Source organism: Dasypus novemcinctus, chromosome X (assembly GCF_030445035.2).
Source record: "Dasypus novemcinctus isolate mDasNov1 chromosome X, mDasNov1.1.hap2, whole genome shotgun sequence".
In the NCBI taxonomy this organism is placed as follows: domain Eukaryota; kingdom Metazoa; phylum Chordata; class Mammalia; order Cingulata; family Dasypodidae; genus Dasypus; species Dasypus novemcinctus.
Genome location: NC_080704.1, coordinates 22,682,756 through 22,707,226, shown reverse-complemented (window position 1 = coordinate 22,707,226; position 24,471 = coordinate 22,682,756). Strand labels below are relative to the sequence as shown.

The window sequence follows — 24,471 nt, the reverse complement described above, 5'->3', positions numbered from 1 at the left end:
CAGGGATCAAAGCTGCTTTCATCTCTCTCTTCTCTCCCTCTTTCTTGGTGCCCACAGTAAGTAGGCAGGATATTGTTGGAAGAAACAATACGAATTGTTTTCATTAGCAGGGATTATGATTAAGGGGTGTGATTTCCATCAATGTCCTTAGGGGGGAGTTCTTTGCCCACACAGGCCATGGGAACGCAGATGGGGCGCACGCTTGCCGTCATCAGGGTGGCTTGTTGAAAGGGTGACGGGCCTTCTCGCTCCAGATCTGAGGCAGCTCAGTTGCCAAGGCCCATTGTGATTTCCCTGCACTGCATCCAGGAAGGAGGGATTTGGGGCGTTTGTGCTATTATGATTTTATAAAACTCTTACTATTGGTATTTGCATGTCTCCACAGCCCTACCTAGGGGAACAAATTATGCTTATTGATACCGTGGAGCACTTTTGAGAAGTTTATTGATTCTCTGTTTTTGAAGAAGAATTCTAAAAACAGGACAGATATTGCTAGATTATAATAAAGCTGCCCAAATGGGAACCATGTTTATTCTGTGCCTTATCCTTTTATAGTCTTTCTGGTTTGCTGTAGATTGACATGGCATGAACCAGGGTGTATAGAGTGTGCTTTAGGAGGTTTTTTTTCTATTGTACATGGGGTGTAGCTTATTGGAGTAGGATTTCTCAACCTCAGCACTATTGATATTTGGGGAAAGATAATTTTCCTTTGTCGAGGCTGTCCTGTACAATGAGGGATATTTAACAGTCCCTGGACTCTACCCACTAGATGCCAGTAACAACCCCCCCCCCCAGAGTTGTGACAACCAAAAATGTCTCCAGATATAGTCACATGTCCCCTGGGGGACAAAATTGCCCCGAGTTGAGAACCACTATATTAGACTATAAGGATTGTGTAGTATGGCCATTTTAAAAGGTCAGCTGTAATAGAAATGTATGTAGTGGCCTTTAAGTGCACCAGTTTGGCTAATTTAAAATAATCTGGTGAATTCAAGACCTGATGGCCGTGATGTGCTAGCATGCTTAAATGGCAACAGCATATTCTTTGATGAAGGGTTTTGCTGGTGAAAGGCAACCTGCAAGATTTGAAAGTTCATGCACCATCAGTTTTTTTTTTCTCCCTACAATGAAAAAGAAGGAAAGAAGCAGTGACAGCCACAACAGTTGAGATGCTCGGGTTCAGACCTAACTGCGATGTGCAAAAGAGCTTTTCTTCTTTGTTGCTTATGAAAGGCTGGGACCTTTTCTGTGAAATAGCTAAAGGAGAAGCCTGCATATGTCCATGGACTTTGGCTCTTCACCTTTCAAGTCCTTGCTGTTTCACTTTTCAATATCTTTCCCAGAAACAAATATTGAGATCTACTTTTTACCTTTTCTCTCATTGGTGTCATAATCTGTGATCATATTATTTCCAAAATAAACTTGACCAATGGCAGCAATAAGTAGAACTTTAAGATATATACCTTTTGATTTTCCCAAGAGGATTTTAGCAGAAATGGGATGGGTGTGTATTGGAGGGGGTAGGAGGGTTTGTGGGGTGTAAATAGAATCAACAAGCTAGGAATATCTGCAAGGTTGTTTATTTTTTTATTTTTTAGGTGGTACCAGCGATTGAACCCTGGACCGCATACATGAGAAGCAGTCTCTCAACCACTGAGCTACAGCTGCTCCCCAATGAGAGTTGGTTTTTTTATTTGTTTTTAGGCAGTGCAAGGGATCGAACCTGGCACCTCATACGTGGGAAGCAGGCAGTCAACCATTTGAGCTACATCTGCTCCCCTGCAACATTGTTTAAAAAGCAGGCCACAGGCCCGTGGGTGTAGCTCAGTGGTTGAGTGCCTGCTTCCCATATATAATGTCCTGGGTTCAGTCCCCGGTGTCATCAGAAAAAAAAAAAAGCAGGCCAGACTGCCCCTGCCTTTTTTGATTTGTTGAGTGAGGACACACACTTTGCTCTGGTCTTGCGGTTTTATTTGTGCCAGGCAACAGTTTTCTGTCTTATGGTGTCAAGGTGCCCTTGAAGATCTTCCTTGTTTAATAATTATGTTGTAGCTGGGCCGAAGATGCAAGAAACACAGGCAAGGGGGCACCCTCTGGACATGCTTTTCAGGGAGAAAAGAACAGGGGTTGCAGCTTTTAAAATCATTCTTACTATATCTCAAAATTGTTTGCAGTACAAAAGGTGATTTTGTTTTCTGGTCCCTTTATTTCCCCACTGTATTTTTTTTTAGACCTAAGGCATCCTCTTGGAGTTAGGCCAGCTGGTGGGTGAAGCAGGCCGCAGCCCTGCACTGATGATATGGATATGTGTCAGTGATCCCCCGACCAGCTGGAGTAACTGGAGCCTCCATAAGCCGAGACTGGAATGGAGGGGCCCAGAGTAGGGAGGGGAGGATGGTTCACTTGGTGGCATGGTTTGAGTTGCTCAGCTGTAGTTGAAGTTCAGGTCCGGCACTGGCTGAGATGGCAAAGGGGCTGAGATGGCCAGTGTGGTAAGAAGGGGTTGCCCCTGGGGCAGGAGCCGAAGATTCCTGCCAACTCTGTAACCATGAGGACAGAGGACAAGTGACCAGTTCATGCTGTCGGTGATCTTCCCCATTTCCACTTGGGGGTTGCTGGGGCCACTGGGATTAGAACCCAGGCGGCCTGGCTCCAAATCCCTGGTTACCAGAGGTGCTGGACGCAGCCGTCTTTTCTGTACTTGCTGGGAAGGGAAGAGTGTTTCAAGGATCATTGTGCCTGCACAGTTGCATCGAAGGAGATTCCTCTCTGTGCCCAGCACGGCCCCTGCCAAAACCCTGTGCGTTAGGCCCCCTCCATCCCGCACAGACCCCAAGGCCAAGTTCCCTTCCCGTGGTAGGAGCATTTGCTGTTGGAAATCGAGGAAGCTGTGCATGTGGTATGATATTGAAACCACTCATATTTGTATTTTATTTATTACAGAAAACATATGAATCCAGGTGAATCCTGACCCTCCCTGCCCCAGGTCTCAGTAGATACTTCCTCAGTTGAGTTTGTTTTTCTAGCCTTTGCCTCCCCACCCCCCCCACTGCCCTGCTGGTTTTTTTGCTGTCTGTGTCCATTCACTGTGTGATCTTCTGTATCTGTTTCTCTTTTGGTCTTAATTTTTCTCCTCTAGGATTCACTGGGATTCGATCCTGGTGACCTCTGATATGGAGAGGGGTTCCCTGTCACTTGTGCCACCTCAGTTCCTGGTTTCTTTGCGCCTCACCTTGACTGTCCCCTTTGTCTCTCTTTTGTTGCACCATCATCTTGCTGCATGACTCACTTGTGTAGGCACTGGCTCACCACATGGGCTCTGGCTCGCCACGCAGGCACACTTTTTAGCAGGAGGCCCCAGGGATCAAACCTGGGTCCTCCCATATGGTAGGCAGAAGCCCGATCACTTGAGCCACATCTGCTTCCCGCCTTTTCCTTCTTTTACTACCTTTGACTTTGTTTATCTCACCTTCTAAGCAAATTACCAGCCCTACAGAACCAGAATTAGAGTGGAAACTCTGACCTCTTGGGAAGATGGGGGAGAGGGGCTTCCTGGGGGAATTTTGTGGAATTCTTGAGAAGACTGAACTGTGGCATTTATGATTCCGTGCCTGGGGCTCGGAGGGCGTCAGCTTGTCTTGTCTGTGTTTTCATCTGTCATCAGGGGAAGGAAGCCGGCTTTAAATACCACTGCCTGCGAAGCATTTTCACAAGGCCCCTGGGAAGTACGCAGATAAAGGTAGGAATACTCCTGTTTTACGAAAAGGAGCCTGAGACTGAGGTGTTCAGGGATTCACCCACGTTCTCTCGGCCAAGATATGGTGGGACAGGCAAGCGCATGGGGCCCTGAAGAAACCTCCAGGATGGAGCCGTCTGCGTGAATGGGAGAGTGCTCCAGTGGAAACAGGTTTACTGGTGGCTGTGAAAAGAGCCAGGCAATTGGGACCTTTGTAGCTCGGATCTGGTGTGGGCTGGAGACAGTTAGAGGCACGGGAAACACAGGTTAGCCGTGACCCTGGAAGATAACCGTTGGCAAGGAGGGCTTCAGGATCAAGGAGCCAGTTTATTCGACCTCCTCACCTCCCTGTCCCGCCGGCAGCGGCCTGGCTTGGCATGGTGCTGTGTAAGCACGCACTCCCGGCCCTGTGTCTCTGCAGGTGACTTCCATTTCCGCGTGGCCCAGAGCTGGCCCATCTTCTTGCAGCGGACACAGACCTGTCTCCCACGGTGCCCTTGGAGTCTGTGCCCCCCACCTCTTCCTGCAGCCACGGTGAAGATGTGGTTACCTGGGAGATCCAGGGTTATTCTGGGCACTAAAGACATATGATGGGTTAGTTACTGCTGGATTTTTGCCTTTTCTATCATCGCTGTTTTTAAAATAGGTATAATTTACATATACTAAAATGTACGCTTTTTCCCTTAAACTTTTCACTTTGAAATTCTTTCAAATTTTTGGGACTGTTGCAAAAATAATACTAACCCTATAACCCCATAAAGAGAACTCCCCACCCACCCATCCAGGCACTCAGAGCCACCAACTTTTAACATTTTGCCACATTTGCTATATCATTCTGTCTGTTAATCTATCTGTCCATCCTTCCATGTAGCTATTTTTCTATTTTCTAAACATTTGAGGGTAGGTTGTGTACACCATGCTCCTTGAACACTTAAATCTTCCATGTAAAAATGCACACATTTTAAATGTCCAATTGGCTGAGTTTGACAAATGTACACACTGCCTTGGCCCAGGCACCCATCATTAGTACAGTCGTCCTCTTTCGGGGCCCAGCCTTCCAGGGCCCAAGGTAGAAGGCAGTCCCTGGGGCACCAAGGCTCGGAGGGTGGCCTGCTGAAGGCCTGGGGCAGGCTGGAGACATTGCTGATTTGAAGGTAAGGTTTTAAGGTCAGAGGGGATCTGGGACTACTAGTAGACAATGACTGCTAGACTGCACTAGTAGCCGTGGTGGTGGTGGGGGGGCTGGTAATAATGGTATTGATGAAAGGCGGTACTTTCTAAGTGCTTAATATGTACTAGCATTTTATCTACCTTCCCACTGAAGGACCATATCTAAACCAACAATGATGATGCCATTAGCTAGCATTTATTAGATGTTTAACATGTGCTAAGAGCCTGGCATATATTCTCCTATAAGCGTCACATTCTTCTGTGGCATAAGTGCTGTTATGATGCCTATTTAACAGATGAGAAAACTGAGGCTTGGCGAGGTTACGAAGCTTCCCCAGAGGTCAACACTGTCACTGCGCCCCGGCAGAGCCCGCTCCTTACCACCCTCTTCCGTGCATCCTAGGAAGAATCGCCAGCAGTTTCTGCGTCCCTCGGCTCCTAGGTCAGAGCTCTTTCCTTCAGGCAGTCTTCCCTCTCAGTATTGCACTGCTGCGCATCAGCTTGGGAGTCAGCCAGACTGGGCTGGAATCCAGGCTTCACAGACTTACGACTTTGGACAGAGTTCTTAACCTCTCTTGAGTCTCTATTTCCCCATCTGTAAAGTGGGGGTACGGCCCACCTCCAGGGATTATTGTGACCATTAAATAATGTTTGTAGAGCATAATGCCTGGCAAGAAGGATGTACTTAATAAATGGTGCCTTTAGAAAAGGGCAGTCTAGCCCAAGAATATGTGCACCATTTGCAAAACTGGGCGTGGCTGAATTTTATAACTCGGCACATTCTCTTTGGGTTCTGGAGAGCTTATTGGCAGATATAGTTGCTAGCACAGGGATTCCTGGGACTGCTGATGACATGTGTATGAATATAATTAGGGCAATTTACTATTAAAATGAATAGCATCACATATACTACTTCCCTAATTAGTGTTTATGAAATGTCATCTACGTGTTCTTTCTTTAGTAAGAAATTATTTATAATCCTGCTAAAGGACAGGATCCCACTTTTACCAGTTTACTGGTAGGGGCATGTGTCTACATGTGTAGACAGAAACAAACAAGCTAGGAATGATGGGTTACTGATTCCCCTTGTAGAAGATGAGAAATCAAGAAAACATACAGGGAAGTGAATGTGGCTCGAGCAATTGGGCTCCTGTCTACCATATAGGAGGTCCAGGGTTCGATGCCTAGAGCCTCCTGGTGAAAGCAAGCTGGCCTGTGTGGCGAGCTGGCCTACATGGAGTGCTGCCTTGCCCAGGAGTGCTGCCCCTCGCAGGAGTGCTAGCCTATGTGGAGAGCTGGTGCAGCAAGATGACGAAACAAAAAGAGACACAGAGGAGATACAATAAGAGACGCAGCAGATCAGGGAGCTGAGGTGACACTAGAGAATGATCACCTCTCTCCCACTCTGGAAGGTCCCAGGATTGGTTCCCAGAGCCACCTAATGAGAATATAAGCAGACACAGAAGAACACACAGTAAATGGACACAGAGAGCAGACAATGGAGGGAGGGGGGAGAAATAAATAAATCTTAAAAAAAAAAGAGAGAGAACATACACCTGTACCTAATATAATTTTTAGGGGGGAATAAATGCTTGCCCTGGAGTTACCCTGACAGTATTGTAATACACTATATCTTATCATTCCCTTTAGGAAAGTTAGCATTATTTGTTTTCAGGCATGTGTGCAGAAGACTTCAGTAGTGGAAGAGGGAAAGGAACAAATAGAAACATGTACAATAGATTAGCAGAGAATAGCTAAATTTGTTGAGCTCCTACTATGTGCTGGATACAGTTAAGCATTGTATATGATCTCTCATTTAATCCTCACAGTAAGATAGGTATTTACCCTTATCTCCATTTTATAGAAGACAAGCCTTGGAGAAATTGTTACGGGACTTTGCTGTTTTGCCTTCTTCCAGTAACCCTATACAGATAATTTTGTGGCAGCCTGGAGATGATTCTGTGGCAGGTTTCAGGGTGGAAAGATATCCATTCTCGTTGTTTGACCTTGATGTCAAAGAGTGCTGTGTTCTTCTGGATTGTTTCTACTTCACCCAATTCTACTTTTTTTTTTTAAGCCATTCTTTTAGCTGTGCAAAATGTGATTTAAGGAAATAATTTAGGAACCATTTAAGTCATTTAGTAATGCTCTTATTAAGCCTGCATTTCTTTGGATAATGTAATTCAGTTAGCTGTTTTAGGAGAAACCTCTGTGAATTTAGTAAGCGTATTTTTAGAAAACACAGAGGCAGAGATTTTTGTATATTCCTAAAGTGATCTTCAAAGTACTCTCCTTATTTCTTTTTCAAGACATTTTGGCATCTGTATACATGTTTTCTTTTTTTTTCAGGAGGTACCAGGGATTGAACCCAGGACCTTGTACATGCTAAGCAGGTGCTGAGCCACTGAGCTTCACTCACTCTTTAAATGGGTTTTTTCCCCCTCCCTCCATTGTCTGCTCTCTCTGTCCATTCGCTGTGTGTTCTTCTGTGTCTGCTTATATTCTCATTAGGTGGCTCTGGGAACTGATCCTGGAACTTTCCAGAGTGGGAGAGAGGTGATCATTCTCTTGTGCCATCTCAGCTCCCTGGTCTGCTGCGTCTCTTATCATGTGTCTCTTTTTGTTGCATCATCTTGTTGCGCCAGCTCTCCACATAGGACAGCACTCCTGTGAGGGGCAGCACTCCTGGGTGGGGCAGCACTCCACGTGGGCCAGCTTGCCACACAGGCCAGCTTGCCTTTGCCAGGAGGCCCTGGACCTCCTATATGGTAGACAGGAGCCCAATTGCTTGAGCCACATCCGCTTCCCTGTATATGTGTTTTAAAGTGTATTATTTTTTTTTGGAGGTACCAGACCTGGGGATTGAACCCAGGACCTCGTATATGGGAAACCAGTGCTCAACCACTAAGCCACATCAGCTCCTTTGAGTTGATTTTTTTCGTTTGCTTGTTTTTTGTTTTTAGGAGGTACCAGGATCCTAATCTGGGGCCTCCTATGTGGGAAGCAGGTGCTCAAACACTTAAGCCACATTTATTCCTTTAAAGTGTATTCTGATACTTGGGTGTCTACACCTTCATCCCAGTAGTCAGTACCAGTTGAACTTTAATGCTAGTTCTAGGTCTGCTTCATTAAAAAGTGTAAGTGACATTGCCCTTGAAAGAGGCATGTTGGAAACAATGAATTGGGTGGTAATAGTGACTTTTCTTACCATCCAAGAGAGAATTTAAGCCAATTGGGAAGATTATAGCAGGAGAGAAATGGATTAGACTGGTAGTTCTCAAAGGTGTGGTCCCCCAGCCAGCAGCATCTGCCTCTCAGACCCCACCCCATGAAATCAGAAACTCTGGGGGTGAGGACCAGCTTTCTGTTTCTAAAATTTGAGAATCATTGGATTAGACACTGCCTCATCCCACCCCTCGCCCCCACCCCCGAAATCTCAAGAGTTGTTAAGCTGCTGAGGAAAGAGCATCTTCCTGAGACACAAATTACAAGTTGAAGTTACCCGATTTGGCTCTTGTCAGAGACAGAAAATGCAATAAATGTCAACTGAGGATTCTTTGCAAACTTATGATTTCCCAGAAATCAGTTTTTGCTTAGGTATTTGTATCGGAAAGAAATACCCCAAATAAGTATCAGAACCCCACGTGATCATCAAAGTGATAGAGTTCAGCAGTCAAAAGAGATAAAAGCATTTCAGTTCTTTACTGGAGACTACCAGAATGTCAGAGGATAGAATTCCTAACCCACAGCTCTTTGCCTATTCCCTGGCTCCCAGTAGCACACACCCCGTTGTACCTTCCAAGAGTCTCTCACGACCTTCTTTGCACCTGACTCCCAGCCAGAATTCTTCCCATCCACAAGTAGTCCAGCATGGCTCCTGGCTTCCTTGTTCCTTAGCTTGCTTTCACTTTCTTCTCTCTTGTCCTGTGCTCCTTTTCTAAGGTTGATTAATTAAAACTGTTTCACCTTTTTACAGTCCTGAAACTCTTGTGCCTATAATCTCCATCTGCATAACAAAAGGCTGAGAACGGCTCCACCATGTTAGAGGGGCAGAATGGAGGAAGCTGAGAGGACAGAGTTCTCTTTCTGGTGGAGGAGAGGGATGGGTCAATGCCATCCCTCTGGCTGGCATCAAGTGGAGGTCTGAACAGGGCCTCTGAGAGCTCTTCCACCCAAGAGTCTATGGTTTGGGATTTTGACAGTGCTAACCATACATTAAATTACTTCTCAGGGTTTTCTCTTTTGTGCATCATGTACCGGTATGATAAAGCCCTGACTTTAAGCGTTATGGCTTGATTTATTGATGGGTTGATGTATTGATGCTCTCAGAGTGCCTTTAATGGATATGAATTTCATTTTGAAGAAAAGTTAGATAGTCAGACAGGGATATTTTGTAACTGTTAGTGCTTTGGGGCTTCATCACTGCATTGCATGAAAGCAGTCATCCCAAGGTTTGGGTGAAGGCTGGCAGGACACACTGGCAATTGAGATTTAGCACTGCACTGAAAGAAATGGAAAGGGAAAGCTTGGTGACCCTATAGGATTTTAATTGGTTTTAAACTTTTAGTTGAAAACAATGAGGCAGGAATATGTGTTTTCTGAATAAAAACATATACCCCCATGCAAAGGTGAAAAATGTTCTAGGTGTGCTGGTCAATTGATTTTCACCTCCCACTGACAGGATTCAAGGTCTGTGAGATTTTAGGTATTTTCTAGTATAATTTTGCATACACCCTTACCCCTCCCTGGAATTCCCACTTTGTTGTCCTTCCTTGATCAGAATCTGAACCCTCCTGCCCTTCCCCCAGGAAAGCAACAAAATCTAGGCAAAATCATTGGCTTAAGTGTCAGAGGAATAATTAAAACACTCCCACTTAATGTGATATTGGGTGGGTTACCTGACTTTTAAAAAAAGATTTTATTTATTTATTTCTCCCTTCTCCCTCCATTGTCTGCTCTCTGTGTCCATTCGCTGTGTTCTTCCGTGTCTGCTTTTTTTTGTATTGTCATTAGGCAGCTCTGAGGAACCGATCCTGGGACCTTCCAGAGTGGGAAAGAGGTGATCATTCTCTTGCGCCACCTTATCTTCCTGATCTGCTGCGTCTCTTCTTGTCTCTCCTCTGTGTCTCTTTTTGTTGCATCATTTTGCTGTGCCAGCTCTCCACGTGGGCCAGCACTCTTGCGTGAGGTAGTACTTGATGCAGGCCAGCACTCCATGCAGGCCAGCATTCCACAGAGGCCAGCACTCCATGTGGGCCAGCTCGCCACATGGGCGAGCCCTGGGCATTGAACCTTGGGCCTCCTATATGGTAGAGGGGAGCCCACATCTGCTTCCCTTCCTGACTTTTTGTTGTCTCCATTTCTTTAATCTTGACATAACCCCCTGGGGCAATTTGAAATTATTTTATGAATACCAAAAGGAAATATAATATTTGTAAACTAATCTATTCCTCTGGGTGTGATACCTTTTGATTGCATTAAATTCAGTTGAGGGGCCTTTGATTAGATTACTTGATAAGATCATTTAGGGCTTTTGATTGGGCTGTGCCAGTGAGTCTCCACCCCCTTGCTGGGTCTGATGTAAATGGAAATACAGAGAAAGATTCACTCAGACACAGGAAAAGGAAGCTACCATGTTTGATCCTGCCACATGAGAGAAGCTTACAGGCACAAAACCTCAAGAGGATGGGACAATGGAACACCTCAAAAGGAGATGGTAAGCCTGAAGGGAAGGCTGAGACCTTGGCAGAGGTTGGAAGCCATCTTACTTCACCACATGGCAACACCCTGGGATCAATAGTAGCTGACTTTGGTGAGAAAGCGTCTCTGATGGTACCTCGGTTTAAACTTTTCACAGCCTTGGAATTGTAAACTTTTACCCCAAATATATCCCCCCCCCCTTTTTTTTTTAAAGATTTGTTTTATTTCTCTCTTCTTCCCTGTCCACCCCCCCCCCCCAGTTGTCTACTCTCTGTGTCCATTCACTGTGTGTTCTTCTGTGTCTGCTTGCATTCTTGTCAGCGGCACTGGGAATCTGTGTCTCTCTTTGTTACCTCATCTTGCTGTGTCAGCTCTCCGTGTGTGCAGCGCCACTCCTGGGCAGGCTGCACTTTTTTCGCATTGGGCAGCTCTTGTAGCAGGATGCAATCCTTGTGCGTGGGGCTCCCCTACGCTGGGGACACGCCTGCATGGCATGGCACTCCTTGCACGCATAAGCACTGTGCCTGGGCCAGCTCATCACACGGGTCAGGAGGCCCTGGGTTTGAACCCTGGACCTTCCATGTGGTAGGCAGATACTCTATCTGTTGAGCCAAATCCACTTCCCCAAAATATACTCCTTTATAAAAGCCATCCCATTTCTGGTACTTTGCATTGGCAGCCCTTTGGCAAACACATATCCCCCACCCACCCAAATAAATAATGGCCACTAATGTTTAACGAGCATTTATTATGTGGAAAGTTCTTTACGTGTACCATTTCATTAATCATCACAACAACTGTTTATCACAATCCATTTATCATTTATTGGCAAATTTTTTCATCTCCCTCCTTTTTATTTTTTAAACAAACAGCAGGTTCACTTATTTTTCTTCCAACTACCAGCATTTACTGTGCTCCCTAGTTTAACAAAATGTAATAACAGAACACTTGGGATTGTGTGGCAAAGATGCTGTGCAGGAATATATATCTTTTGGAAAAAAAAAAAACAAATGAACCACATACATTTGCATTCTATGAAAAATGCTTTGTTATAACCAGATATATCATCTACATATTTGGGTGGAAAAAAATTAGTGAACTCAGAGAGTGGGAAGAGGGACACAGATGAGGTTAGGGACCCTCTTTAAGGTGCTTTTTTTTGGTTTGTTTGAAAAAACTTAAAAATGGAAATATAATTCACATGACATAACATTCACCCTTTACAAGTATAAAATTAAGTAGTTTTTAGTACATTCACAATGTCATGCAATGATCACCACTCTAATTCCTGAACAGTTCCATCACCCCAAAAAGAAATCGCTTACCTTTTGGCAGTCCTTCCCAATTCCCCCCTGTCCCCATCCCCTTCATTCTTTCTTGTGGTTGAATGATATTCCAGTATATGAATGTGCTGCGTTTTATTTATCCATTCGGTAGTTGATGGACATTTCCACTTTTTTGGCTGTTATGAATAATGCTGCTATAAACATTCATATGCAAGTTCCCCTTCTTTTTCACAGATACCAGCCTTTTATTGAGGGGTACCCTCCCCGGGAAATAAGAGTGAAGGGAAAGGGGGTATGAGCCAGGGAATCAAGGCGAGGAAGTAAAAAGTGAGTTAGCAAGCTGACCACAGCCTTGCAAGCAAACACAGCTGGAGTTTGGACCTACAGGGCATGTCCAGGGAGACTGTGTGAAATCCCTCTAACTTGGAAAAGTTCACTGGGAGAGAGAAGGGTGAGCAATTCACCCATTGTCTCCTTCCTGTCCCTCACTGGTCCAGGTGCATGCCATGGGGCCTTGAGGCCTTTGTCCTTCTGATCGTGTTTCCTGGCTGTTCTGGATTGTCTCTGGTGAAGCCTGAGCCTGCTCGGGTCCAGCCTGGCTATCATGGATGCACAGGGGTTTCTTTGTCAGTCAGTGCCCTGTCCAGGATTTCCTCTGTCTGGGGCAGTGGCGGCAGCAGCTTCCAGGGCGTGTATCTGAGGGAACTGCATTAGCCAATACTGGAGCCATTGTGACTGAGAAGCACGGCAAGTGGCCGAGACCCCAGAGCTCAAGGAGCAGATGGGACAGAGCCATCTACGGTGGTACTTCGGCTGGGCCCAGTAAGCTGCTCGGTGCTGGGAGGGGTGTGTGTTTGCTTTTAGTTGATTGGTCAGTTAGTCTTCTGGGTTTATTGCTGTTTAACAAATTATCCCAAAACTCCATGGATAAGACACCATCTTGTTTCTCATGGTTTTGTGTGTTGACCAGGCGTAGCTGGGTGACTCTCGCTTGAGGTCTCCCCTGAGGTGGCAGCCAGAGGCAGCAGTGGTTGGAGGGCCAAGATGGCTCCCTCCCCAAGCTGGCAGTTGATGCTAGCTGTTGGCTGGGAATTCCGCGGTGGCTGCTGACTTTGAATTCTTACAGCATGGCCATGAGTTCCAAGGGGCAAGTCCCCAGGATGTGCTCTCCAGAAGAGCACTCCATCCGCTCTTTTTTTTTTTTTAAGATTTATTTATTTAATTCCACCCCCTCCCCTGGTTGTCTGTTCTCTGTGTCTATTTGCTGCGTCTTGTTTCTTTGTCCGCTTCTGTTGTCATCAGTGGCACGGGAAGTGTGGGCGGTGCCATTCCTGGGCAGGCTGCACTTTCCTTCGCGCTGGGCGGCTCTCCCTACAGGGTGCACTCCCTGCGCGTGGGGCTCCCCTACGTGGGGGACACCCCTGTGTGGCACGGCACTCCTGCGCGCATCAGCACTGCGCATGGGCCAGCTCCACACGGGTCAAGGAGGCCCGGGGTTTGAACCGCGAACCTCCCATGTGGTAGACGGACACCCCAACCACTGGGCCAAGTTCGTTTCCCAACTCCATCCACTTTTTAAGTATGAGGAGACCTAGGCTTAGAAAGTTTTAAGTGGTCAGGCCATGCAGCCAGCATGTCACAAGATTGTGGGAAGTACGGACACTTGTGTCTTCACATCCCCTAAGGCCTGGCATGCAGTAGGTGCTCAGTACATATTACTGTTCCCTGTTCATGAGCTCAGAGCATCTTTTGGGTTCTTAGTATGAAGTACTGTATTAGGCCCTTTGGGGTCTATGAGAACAAATGGAACCTAAGCCCTACCCTTAAGAAGATTTTATCTTGATAGGTCCCCTGGAAAGGGGGCAAGTGAGAGAGGGCTGCAGGAGGGTGGAGCTTCCTGTGCTTCAAACAAACACTTAATGGGAAGCAGACTTGGCCCAGTGGTTAGGGCGTCCGTCTACCACATGGGAGGTCCGTGGTTCAAACCCCGGGCCTCCTTGACCCGTGTGGAGCTGGCCCATGCGCAGTGCTGATGTGCACAAGGAGTGCCGTGCCATGCAGGGTGTCCCTCGCATAGGGGAGCCCCACACGCAAGGAGTGCACCCCGTAAGGAGAGCCGCCCAGCGCGAAAGAAAGTGCAGCCTGCCTAAGAATGGTGCCACACACACAGAGAGCTGACACAGCAAGATGATGCAACAAAAAGAAACACAAATTCCTGGTGCCGCTGATAAGGATAGAAGGCGTCACAGAAGAACACAGGGAGTGGACACAGGGAGCAGACAACTGGGGGAGGAGGGAAAATGGGGAGAAATAAATAAATCTAAAAAAACAAACACTTAAGGATGGTGAAGGGGGGAGAGAAGGACCCCAGTGCAAAGCGAGGAGTGGAAAGGGCTGAAAGAGGCAGAGGATTGATGGAATATAGAGGAAAGAGCCATTTTCACTTCAGTGTGTACGTGTATGCATGTGTGTGTCTGTATGTGTGTGAGCATGTTTGTGTGTGGCCACGGGAAGCAGTAGGGGAAGCCGCCTTCCTGTCTTCTAATCCCCTCCAAAAACTCTAGCAGGTTAATGGGTAAAAAGATGCTGCCAAATGGTAGTTGTTTTAGTAGACACTTCCGGTTCATTTAGCAGATATTTGAGTACTTCCCATGTACGAGGTGCTAGGCTTTGGAGATCAGACAAGAGCTTATAGGGTGTAGCAGTTTGATATGTTTATGAATTCCAAAAATAGATACTGGATTATGTTTGTAATCTAGTCTGTACCTGGGCGTGATTAAGTTATGATTAGAGCTTTGATTGGGCCACATCATTAGGGCATTAAGTGGGTGGGGACTCACAGATAAAAGGCATGGCAAAGGACAGAGTGGAGAGTTTTTTGATGTTGGAGTTTGATGCTGAAGCCTTAAGCTTGAGTCCCAGGAAGTAAGCACAGAGAGGGAAGAGATGCAGGCCCCAGGAAGAGAGGAACCCTGAACCCAGAGAGAAACAAGACCCTGGACGGGAGGAACCCAGGAAGCCTGAACCCTCGCAGACGTCGGCAGCCATCTTGCTCTAACACATGAAAATAGACTTTGGTGAGGGAAGTAACTTATGCTTTATGGCCTGGTATCTGTAAGCTCCTACCCCAAATAAATACCCTTTATAAAAACCAACCAATTTCTGGTATTTTGCATCAGCGCCCCTTTGACTAATACAGAGGGCAAGGGGCAAGCGAACCAGCTCAGACTGTAGCACCAGAGGCAGTAACCACCTGTGGCAAGAGGAAATACAGTGGGAGAGGGGTGGGGGATGGGTATGTGTTCTTTCATTCCTTCTGTAGACCCCACAGCGTGCCGGGCTCTGGATGTGCAGAGAGGAGCCAAAGGGAGCCCTTGGCCTAGGACAGCGATTCTCAAAGTGCAGACCTGGGACCAACGGCATCCACCTCCTCGGGTAGCAAGTTAGAAAGGTCACTTCTCGGGTTCACTCCAGACCTGCTGACTCGGGCGCTGGGAGCAGGGCCCAGCAACCTGTGTTTTCCCAAGCCCTGTGGGTGATTCTGATGTGCTTGGGTAGGAGAACCTCAATCCTGGCCTCACACCAAATCACCTGGGGCCCAGGCCACGCCCAGACCAATAAGTGAGAATCTGGGGGAGGGAAACCCAGTCATCTGTCCTCTTTAAAGCTCCCCCAGCAGATTCCACTGTGTAGCCAAGGTTGAGAACAGGTGGTCTGGGAGACGTGGGTAAAAGACCATCACAATCCCCTGTATGAAGAGCTACACTAGAGGCAGGAATGAATCAGTGCCTGTGAGGTCACGGTGGGGGGTGGGGACCAGTTCCCCGAAGGAATGGTGGTGGGAGGGGGCTCTCTTGGACTTCCTGTTTGATGTGCTTTTGGTTCCTAGTTCCCTTTCCTTTTTTTAGACATTGCAGCCTCATGGATGAAAGCCTGATTGAGAAGGTTATTTTAAAATTCATTTAATGCAATTAATTTTTAAAAGTCAAACACAGCTGGCTTCCCCTGAAAACTATTTTGATGATGGTTCTTACCAGTACCATGAATAATTGACTCATATCAGCTCGTTAATATTCTAGTATGAGAGTGCTTCGGACTAATAAAATTCATTTTTAAATTAGTTTTTAAAAATGCGTCACTGCAGCCCAAGGATAATGGGAAGTTATTCATAGTAAGAGCAAATCAGTGAAGTATGAGATTTTACACTGTTCTGTTACCATAAAATAGTTGTTTGACTCGTAAAGATCCCTATTTTATTTACCTTTCCTGTAGGGCTGACTTGCCCAGGTAAAGGCCTCAGCTTCAGTGGGGCCTGCTTACCTCAGTGCGGTTGCCCTGGGAAGCGTTACTGACTCAATAATGGGGCAGGGGTGCCCCTGCTTCCACTCTGTCTTTGGGTCCCTCCCAGGGCGTCACACTTGGGCCACAGATTGTGTGTGTATCTGGGTGTTTGTTTGTTTTTTTAACTTTTTATTTTGAGATCATTGTAGATTCCCATGCAGTTCTAAGAAATCCTATAGAGAGAGTCCATGTACCCTTTACCCAGTTTGCAATGCTCTAGACATTGATCTTGTAAGATCATCATCAGGATATTGACATTGCTATAGTCAAGATATTTTTTATTTTTTATTTTTTTTATTTTTTATTGACTTTGTAATAATATTACATTAAAAAAAATATATATATATGAGGTCCCATTCAACCCCACCCCCCCACCCCACCTCTCCCCCCCCAGCAACACTCATTCCCATCATCAAGACACATCCATTGCATTTGGTAAGTACATCTTTGGGCACCTCTGCACCTCATGGTCAATGGTCCACATCATGGCCCATACTCTCCCCCATTCCATCCAGTGGGCCCTGTGAGGATTTACAATGTCCGGTGATTGCCCCTGAAGCACCATCCAGGGCAGCTCCATGTCCCAAAGACGCCTCCACCTCTCATCTCTTCCTGCCTTTCCCCATACCCATCAGCCACCATGTCCACTTTTCCCAATCCAATGCCACCTTTTCTATGTGGACATTGGATTGGTTGTGTCCATTGCACCTCTATGTCAAGAGGAGGCTCAGATTCCACATGGATGCTGGATGCAATCCTCCCACTTTCAGTTGTAATCACTCTAGGCTCCATGGTGTGGTGGTTGTCCTTCTTCAACTCCATCTTAGCTGAGTGTGGTGAGTCCAATGAATCAGATTGTAGGTGCTGGAGTCTGTTGAGGCTCAGGACCTGGCTATCACATTGTCTGTCCAGAGATTCAAATCCCCTATAGTCAAGATAAAGGATAGTTCCATCCCCACCGGGACCTCGTGCTGTCCTTTCATAGCCCACTTCCCTCCTGCCCCTCTTTCCTAAACCCTGTAGCCACTGATCTGTTCTTATGGGCCCAAAGAGAAAATTGGGTCCCTGGTTAAAAAAAAAAGATGATAAATGTACCTATATAATGCAAAGTGCATGGGACAAAGGCCGATTGGGGAGTCAAAACTAAACTCTAGGATTAGGAACCAGAGAAAAAGGCAACTTCCTTTTGGAACAAAATTCGGCTTTGCCTCTGAGGATGCCATGTCAGGAGAGCATCCCAACTTCTCTCGGGTCTTTGAATCTGGTTGAAATCTGGCTGTCTTGTGGCAGTGGTAAAAACCGCTCATGTCTATGGCTCCTGGCAAATTATTTTGTGCTCTGTCCCTTCGTCATCTCAGGATAAAGGGCACCAAGGGTCAGAAGGTGGAAGCTGGAGACCTGTGAGTTAATCATTTGACTCCTCTTCAAATGTATGTTCTGGAAATGTTTGCTTGACAAGAATGAATGAATGAGTGAATGAATGGGCTGCTGCTGTGTGGAGCAAGGGAGAAGGCCCTACCTCAGCCTTCCTTGCCTGGCCCCAATTCATCCCTGAATGAACTGTGAGATCTTCCTTAGCCACATGGGCCCCAGAGCAGCTAAGGGAGAGAATCACAAGAGCCTGGCTTCACTTTCAGTGCCCGCTGCTGCGGGAGCCATTGAGCACTTGAAATATGCCTAGTGTGACCGAAGAACCGGGTTTTATATGTTATCAATTGCTGTAAATTTAAAGAGCCACATGTATGGGCAGCACAGATGGCTCCAGGTTACCCAGGTTGGGCTGTTCAGTGGGGCCAGAGTTGAATTGCCTAGCACCAGCAAGGAAAGGCCTAGGGTTGCCTTCCCCACCTAGCATCAGCCTCTCAAAAAAAAAATCTTTTGAGCAAACATTTCCAAAACCTCAGTGTGAAGAGGCGTCAAATAATTAGGCTGCCTGGGCAGTCAACACATCTGTGTCTAGCCCGGGCCAGCGCTTGGCTCACAGTAGCACTGAATATTTCTTTAATGAGGTAGATAGCTCGCTTTTGCCCACCGAATGTGCAGGCTCACTCCTGGATCCAGGATGGGATTTGTTCCTTGCGAGCATCACTGGGTCATAGCGTTTGTTCACAGGCAGTAGGATAAAGGTGTTAAATTGTCTGATTTGGTAGGGGAGCCCCAGAGAAAGGCAGGAATGAAGAGCGGGGGTCCTGAAATCCCATTCCTGGGTTGGAATCTGGTTTCTCCACTTTCTGACTGTGTGACCTGGAGCAGGTTACTTAACCTCTTTCTGCCTCTGTTTCTGCACCTATAAGTTGAGGCTCATAATAGCGTCATCATCGGGGTTGTTGGCCCAAGTAAATTCAAGTGTGGCCCATAGTGACTGCTTAATTGTCACCTCTTTTTATGGTGCTGCTGCTGCTGACTGATTTTGAGCTTGATGATGATGAAGGTTTTCAGAAAAGATCATTTGACGGTGTGACTCTGGGCTGTGCCCACAAGGGGGCAGCTGAAAATCATGCATGCAGATGGAACAAACAGCCTTCTCTCTGTAAAACCTCACCGTAAGGTGGCTAGTTGGAAATAAATGTACTTGGCCCTCTTTTTTCCTCCCTCTCTTAGATTTTCTTGCTTTCCTTTTTCTGAAGAAAGCTTTCTGTGGTTCTCAGGCTACACCTCATATATGGGGCAGGCCCATGACAGCTAGAGGGTGATGTGGACAATCCAGAGTGAGGTTCGTGGCCTGCCTGGGCAGAGGAGATGGTGCGGGTGGTGATGCAAACATCTGTCCAGATGACATAGGGCTTTTCTTTGTAGCTTGTCACACAGAGTGCTTATTAATCATAATACTGAGGTAGACACCAGAACCTGAGAGTGTTTAGAGAAGAGAGCAAGGGCATTTGATCTCGCAGCTCCCCTGCCCCTCAGCACACTGTGGGCCTCGGGGCACTGGAGAGAGCTGGGCAGACCCACAGACGAGGAAGGCATCCCAGTCCCTCCATAACCTGGGGAGCTGCAGCTTGAGAACTCGAAGGGAAAGAAGGTTCCATGAACCACGTATGAGTGCAGAGCATCCCGGGGTCTGGAGAATGGTGGGGTCTTGCAGGTGGGTGGAGCTTAAATTTGGGGGTGAGGTAGAAGAAGGTGGTTCAGGTGAAGGGGCTGTCTGAGCGGGGCGGTGCCTGGGGAAAAAGAGTAGCACAGAGGTCAAGTTGGGAAGAGAGCAGTTGGGCCTTTAGACTCAACGGCATTATGTTGCTGGCCGGAGCATAACAATTAAAAGTTGGCTAAAAACAAACATGGAAAATGGCACCTGTAGCCTGGACTTATCTTCCAGTTATTTCTCTCTTGAGCTTTAATCTCCCTGATACATCACCAAGGCTATGAAATCACACGCATATGGAGACTTGTGACAGTTCCATATTTGCCATGCCCATATTCCCACTGCCTGCACTGCAGTGCAAGGCTCACCGTCCCTCCCCTGTGTGGCTGCAGGAGTGCCCCCGGGAGGAGTGCAGGTTACCATGGCAGCAAAACAGACTAGAGAGTCAGATTGCTTGCGTACGTGCTGACAGCCGAGGAGGGGGGGCACATGCGCTGCCAGAGCGAACGTGGTTCCCCTGATGCTAAAGCCGAGTTCTCTCGAATGTGGTGCTTAAACGTTATGGAGATGGTAATCATGATTGCCAACTGTACGAGAGTACAGTAAATTCTCTGTAATCCCAAAACTACCACAAAGGTAATTTGATCTTTGATTTACAAAGTCCTTAGGGTCCTGCAGGGGTGGGGTGGAGCTGGAGAGCCCCTGGGACACTTCCAGGACCTTTGGGGAAAGAGCTGTCATTTTTTTCATCTTATTTAGGAGAGCTATTACAGATATTTAAATGACAAATGAACAGGAGTATGTTATAGTCCTGTCGTCTTTGTGATTCTAAAATGACAAGATTGACTTTGGAGCAAGCTTAGCTGACTGGAAATTGAACCTGAGGGTTGTATTGTAAGGTGGTCACCTGAGGAACCCGTATGTGTCCTTCAGCAGCTGGCTTCTTTTGGAAATTAAAATGGTCGGTATCCGTGGAATATTTGAGACAAGATCTTGTCCACCTTTGTGTTTCTGCCTCAAGCCTGGAAGCCTAGTGGGCTTCTTTTTTTTTTTTTTAAGATTTATTTTTGTTTATTTCTCTCCCCTTTCCCCTTTCCCCTTCGCCCCCCCCCCATTGTCTGCTTTCTTTTTTTTTTTATTTCTCTCCCCTTCCCCCCCCACCCCAGTTGTCTGTTCTCTGTCCATTTGCTCTGTGTTGTTCTTTGTCCGCTTCTGTTGTTGTCACCGGCATGGGAATCTGTGTTTCCTTTTGTTGCGTCATCTTGCTGTGTCAGTCCTCCGTGTGTGCAGCGCCATTCTTGGGCAGGCTGCACTTTCTTTCGCGCTAGGCGGCTCTCCTTACGGGGCGCACTCCTTGTGTGTGGGGCTCCCCTATGCGGGGGACACCCCTGCATGGCAGGGTACTCCTTGTGCGCATCAGCACTGCGCATGGGCCAGCTCCACATGGGTCAAGGAGGCCTGGGGTTTGAACCGCGGACCTCCCATGTGGTAGACGGACGCCCTAACCACTGGGCCAAGTCCGCTTCCCCCTAGTGGGCTTCTTTACACACTGCCTGTTTGCTTTCTGACCCTTCCAGGGCCAGGCCGGAAGGCGAGCAGGTTAGGGATGGGCTTGGGCCTCCATGGCCAGCAGAGAGGCCCTCCGAACCCAGTTAGGTGGGGAGTGATAGATGAAGCAACAGTGATGGACCAGACTGGGTGCCTGCCCAGCTACCTCTGGCCCTCTGCAGATATGCAGCTTTGCTCTGAAGAGCTCTTTTATCATATTTTCTTTCTTATAGGCATGGATGGATTTCTAAAATCCGATGAGAGACAAAGACTAGCCAAAGAAAGACGAGAAGAAAGAGAAAAATGCCTGGGTAAGTTGTGCGCTCTAGATGTTTGGGTCCAAGGGAGTGGAGAAGTGGCCGGGTCTTTTTTTTGGTGGTTGCCTCACCATTCAATATACCACACATTGATAGCTGTCAGCATTTGCAACTAAACAAATATCTCAAAGAGCTTTATCATAATGATGATGCCTACCAATGGGAAGTTGTACAGAGCTGGCAGTACTCAGCACTGGCTGCATATCCGAATTATCTGTAGTAATTTTTCTTTTGTTCACCCGTACCCACAATGAAAGAGATTTTTAGAACTCTAGATGATTGGAGTCCACTCATCTTTTTTTTGAAGATCCACAGATAGGGACTTTTATGAATGAAGAGAACTAAAATGATTGCTAGATGTACGCAAAGAATTTGGGGTGAACCTTACCGTGCAACTGGCACATTCACAAATATTACTTCACAGAATTCTCAGAACAGTTCATTCCCTCGTTTAGCGAACACTGAACCTCTTGTATTCTAGGCACTAGGCCAGGGGCTGGGGGCCTGATAGTGAAGAAAGAAAAATAGTCCGTGCCCACAGCCTGGGGAAGCCCCAGTGCCCTAAGGGGTCTGCCGCAGGGGCTCACTTACCATCTCTCCTGGGTGTCTGGATGGGCCCGTCTTGGGAGGATCGAGAAAATTGGCACTAAAACCACTTTTCTGTGTTAGGAGAGAAACTCCTGTTGAAAAAGGCTGTCTTATTTCTAGCAGGTGTATAGACAGAAGTATGGTATGTTTGCCATGGGGTGGTTTCCCCGTGGAACTAAGACAAATGAGGTAAAAAGAGGAGTTTTCAAGTCTTTCTGGTGACTTTCAAGCTAAAGCTCCATCTTGGGTTCCTGGTGAGAGAGAGGTGTTCCCTCTAATTTTTGATGTGCCCTGTGCTCTCCCAGTGCCTGGTTTCTATGAGGACTATTGGATATCCCTCCCTTCCCCTTATTCCCTCCCCCCTCTCACCCTCCCACCCCTCTACCACATAATTTTCTCTAAGATAAACTCCTAAAAGGGAATATGTTGGTAGGAACATTTTTAGGGCTTTTGATATACATTTCCAAATCATTCTCCAGAAAACTTGGCCCAATTCGTAGTAAGTATAGTCTCACTCCTCTGCCTAAGCTCCTTCAGTGACACCCTGTTGACCTCAGGATAAAATCCAAACTCAGGCTGGGGCCTGCGAGCAGTGGTGTACTGGTAAATGTTGAACAACCAGCTCTCCTGGGAGCAGCAAAGCCCTGATGCCTGTGGTATAAATACCAAAGACACATGCCAGTTTTAGGCTATTCACAGTGTAACAAGCAGCTCACATATTTCCTGGGCTTTCAGTGGTCAGCTCTGGCAAGGCTGCAGCACACCCTAACCTCTGGGGCTGCACCCCCTTCTAGCCCCCATATCCTTGCTCCAGTCCTTACTTAAATATTCACAAGGTCACAGTTCCCTGTGTCCTGGGTGCTTTCTTGCTTCAGGCCTGTGCACTCACTGTGCTGTTCACCTCCAGGCACCTCCTTCCTTGACTGGTTGGTTCAGGCATTGCCTCCTTTGGGGAGCCCTTCCCTGACTTGGCCAGGTTGAGTGAAGGGCCCTTAGTAGATGTCTCGAGAGGAAGGTCATCTCACATGTGCTGGACCCCATGGCCTAGCTCAGTGTCTGGTGCATGGTTGAAACACAGTGGCAGGTGCTTTTGAATGAATGTACACTTGCAGCTGTCATTTATCCTAAGCTAGGGTACAGCTTAGCTGCTGGGCCTTGGTCTGACTTAACGATGGCCATCACAATACTAGCTCCTACGTGTGGGGGCGCTTAGCGTGCTCTTGCCGTGCTTGGTTGCAGTCTGTCTTCACAACCCCACTTCACAGAGGAGTACACTGAGGCACAGAGATTGCATGCTTGGCCTGGCCAGGGTCACCCCACCAGCAGCAGAGGTGCTCGTCTGCCATCTCCAGATCCTTATCCCACCAGGCTCTGAGGTGCCCGGGGGCCCCACTCTGTGTCTGTGTTTGGACCATAATCCCAATGGTGCAGGCGCCCAGGTCATGACACCTCTCTTCTGCTCTCCTTTCTCCAGCTGCACGGGAGCAGCAGATCCTGGAGAAACAGAAAAGAGCCAAGCTCCAGTATGAAAAGCAAATTGAGGAGCGATGGCGAAAACTGGAGGAGCAGCGCCAGCGGGAAGACCAGAAGAGGGCAGCCGTGGAAGAGAAGAGGAAGCAGAAGCTCCGGGAGGAGGAGGTGAGGCCCCTGGAGCGGGCCTGAGCCCTCTTGGAGGCTCCCACTGGGTTTGGTGGTCTGGGGTGGGAGAGCTGCTCTGGAACCTTCTCCCCGGTGGCTCTCCATGCTTTCTTTTCACAGCATGAATGCCGTACAGCGGAAGCAGCACCAGAATCAGAACAAAGGGGCTTGTCCACTCAACTCTGGTGTTAATATGTTGTGTGTCCCTGGGCAAGCCCGTTGGCCTCTCTGGGCCTCAGTTTGCTTGTCTCTAAAGTGAGGAGGCTGGATGTGGTGGCCTCCAAGGCCTCTTCCAGACCTAACCTTCTCTGACTCTAAATTAAGGAGGGGCCTGTTGATAGGGGCTCAGTGCTGTATAGCTGGGGGTCACAGCTGGCAGTCCAGGCCTCTCGGGCAGACACAGGCTGGAGAGAGAATACCGTGATCCCACTGCTGAAAAATCGAGGGGTGTGTCTTCAAACACAAAGATGCTAGTGTATTTAAATTTTAATGCAACTCCTTGCTTTAACCATCCTTTCTTACCAGTTACCTTTTAAAAAAGAAATGGTATTTAATTACCCTTATGGGGTCCTTTATTACTAAATTTGGGAAGTAAATTTAGAAAGCACATTTGGGGTTTTCTTAACGAGTGTATTTGAAGGATGTAATCATAGCCTTGTATCAGGTGATGCTCATTTTTTATTCATAAGGTAGAATGAGTCATCTTTGAGCATGAACAACATATTCATTCCTATAGGATCCAAAGACATTTATATAAATCACTGGCTAGCTTTACCCTTTCTTCTTTTTTTGATTTAAAACACACATCCAAAAGAAAATAAAAACACACACATACGTCCACACACACACAGAGGCACCCATACATATAATTAGACGCATCTTTGCCCAAGAAGCAGCCATTTAAATGGGGGTCTCTGTGTTCCTTTTATTGAGTTAGGGTCTACGCCAGAGTTTTAGCCTGTTGCTGGCAATAGCCGGACAGCTGTGGCTTCACCTGTTCCAGGTTCAAACATCAGCTCTCCCACCTAGCAGTTGGCAACCAAGGGCAAATCCCATAACCTTTCG

General features: G+C 47.2%; 1 protein-coding gene across 17 annotated transcripts in view; it reads left to right on the top strand.

Annotated features, from left to right (window-relative positions):
* Window positions 1-24,471, top strand: part of MAP7D2 (MAP7 domain containing 2) — a 121,821-nt gene that overhangs the window by 46,429 nt on the left and 50,921 nt on the right. For 9 of the 17 annotated variants that reach the window (XM_023586536.3, XM_023586527.3, XM_058292355.2 and 6 more), the window contains exons 2-3: window positions 21,097-21,174; window positions 23,243-23,406. In XM_023586536.3, coding sequence (XP_023442304.2) covers window positions 21,097-21,174; window positions 23,243-23,406 — 242 coding nt within the window. Of the gene's footprint in view, window positions 1-3,664; window positions 3,740-4,157; window positions 4,331-5,202; window positions 5,349-21,096; window positions 21,175-23,242; window positions 23,407-24,471 lie in introns of those variants that run through there. The other 8 variants (XM_071213215.1, XM_058292357.2, XM_058292358.2 and 5 more) reach the window with 5 other exon arrangements.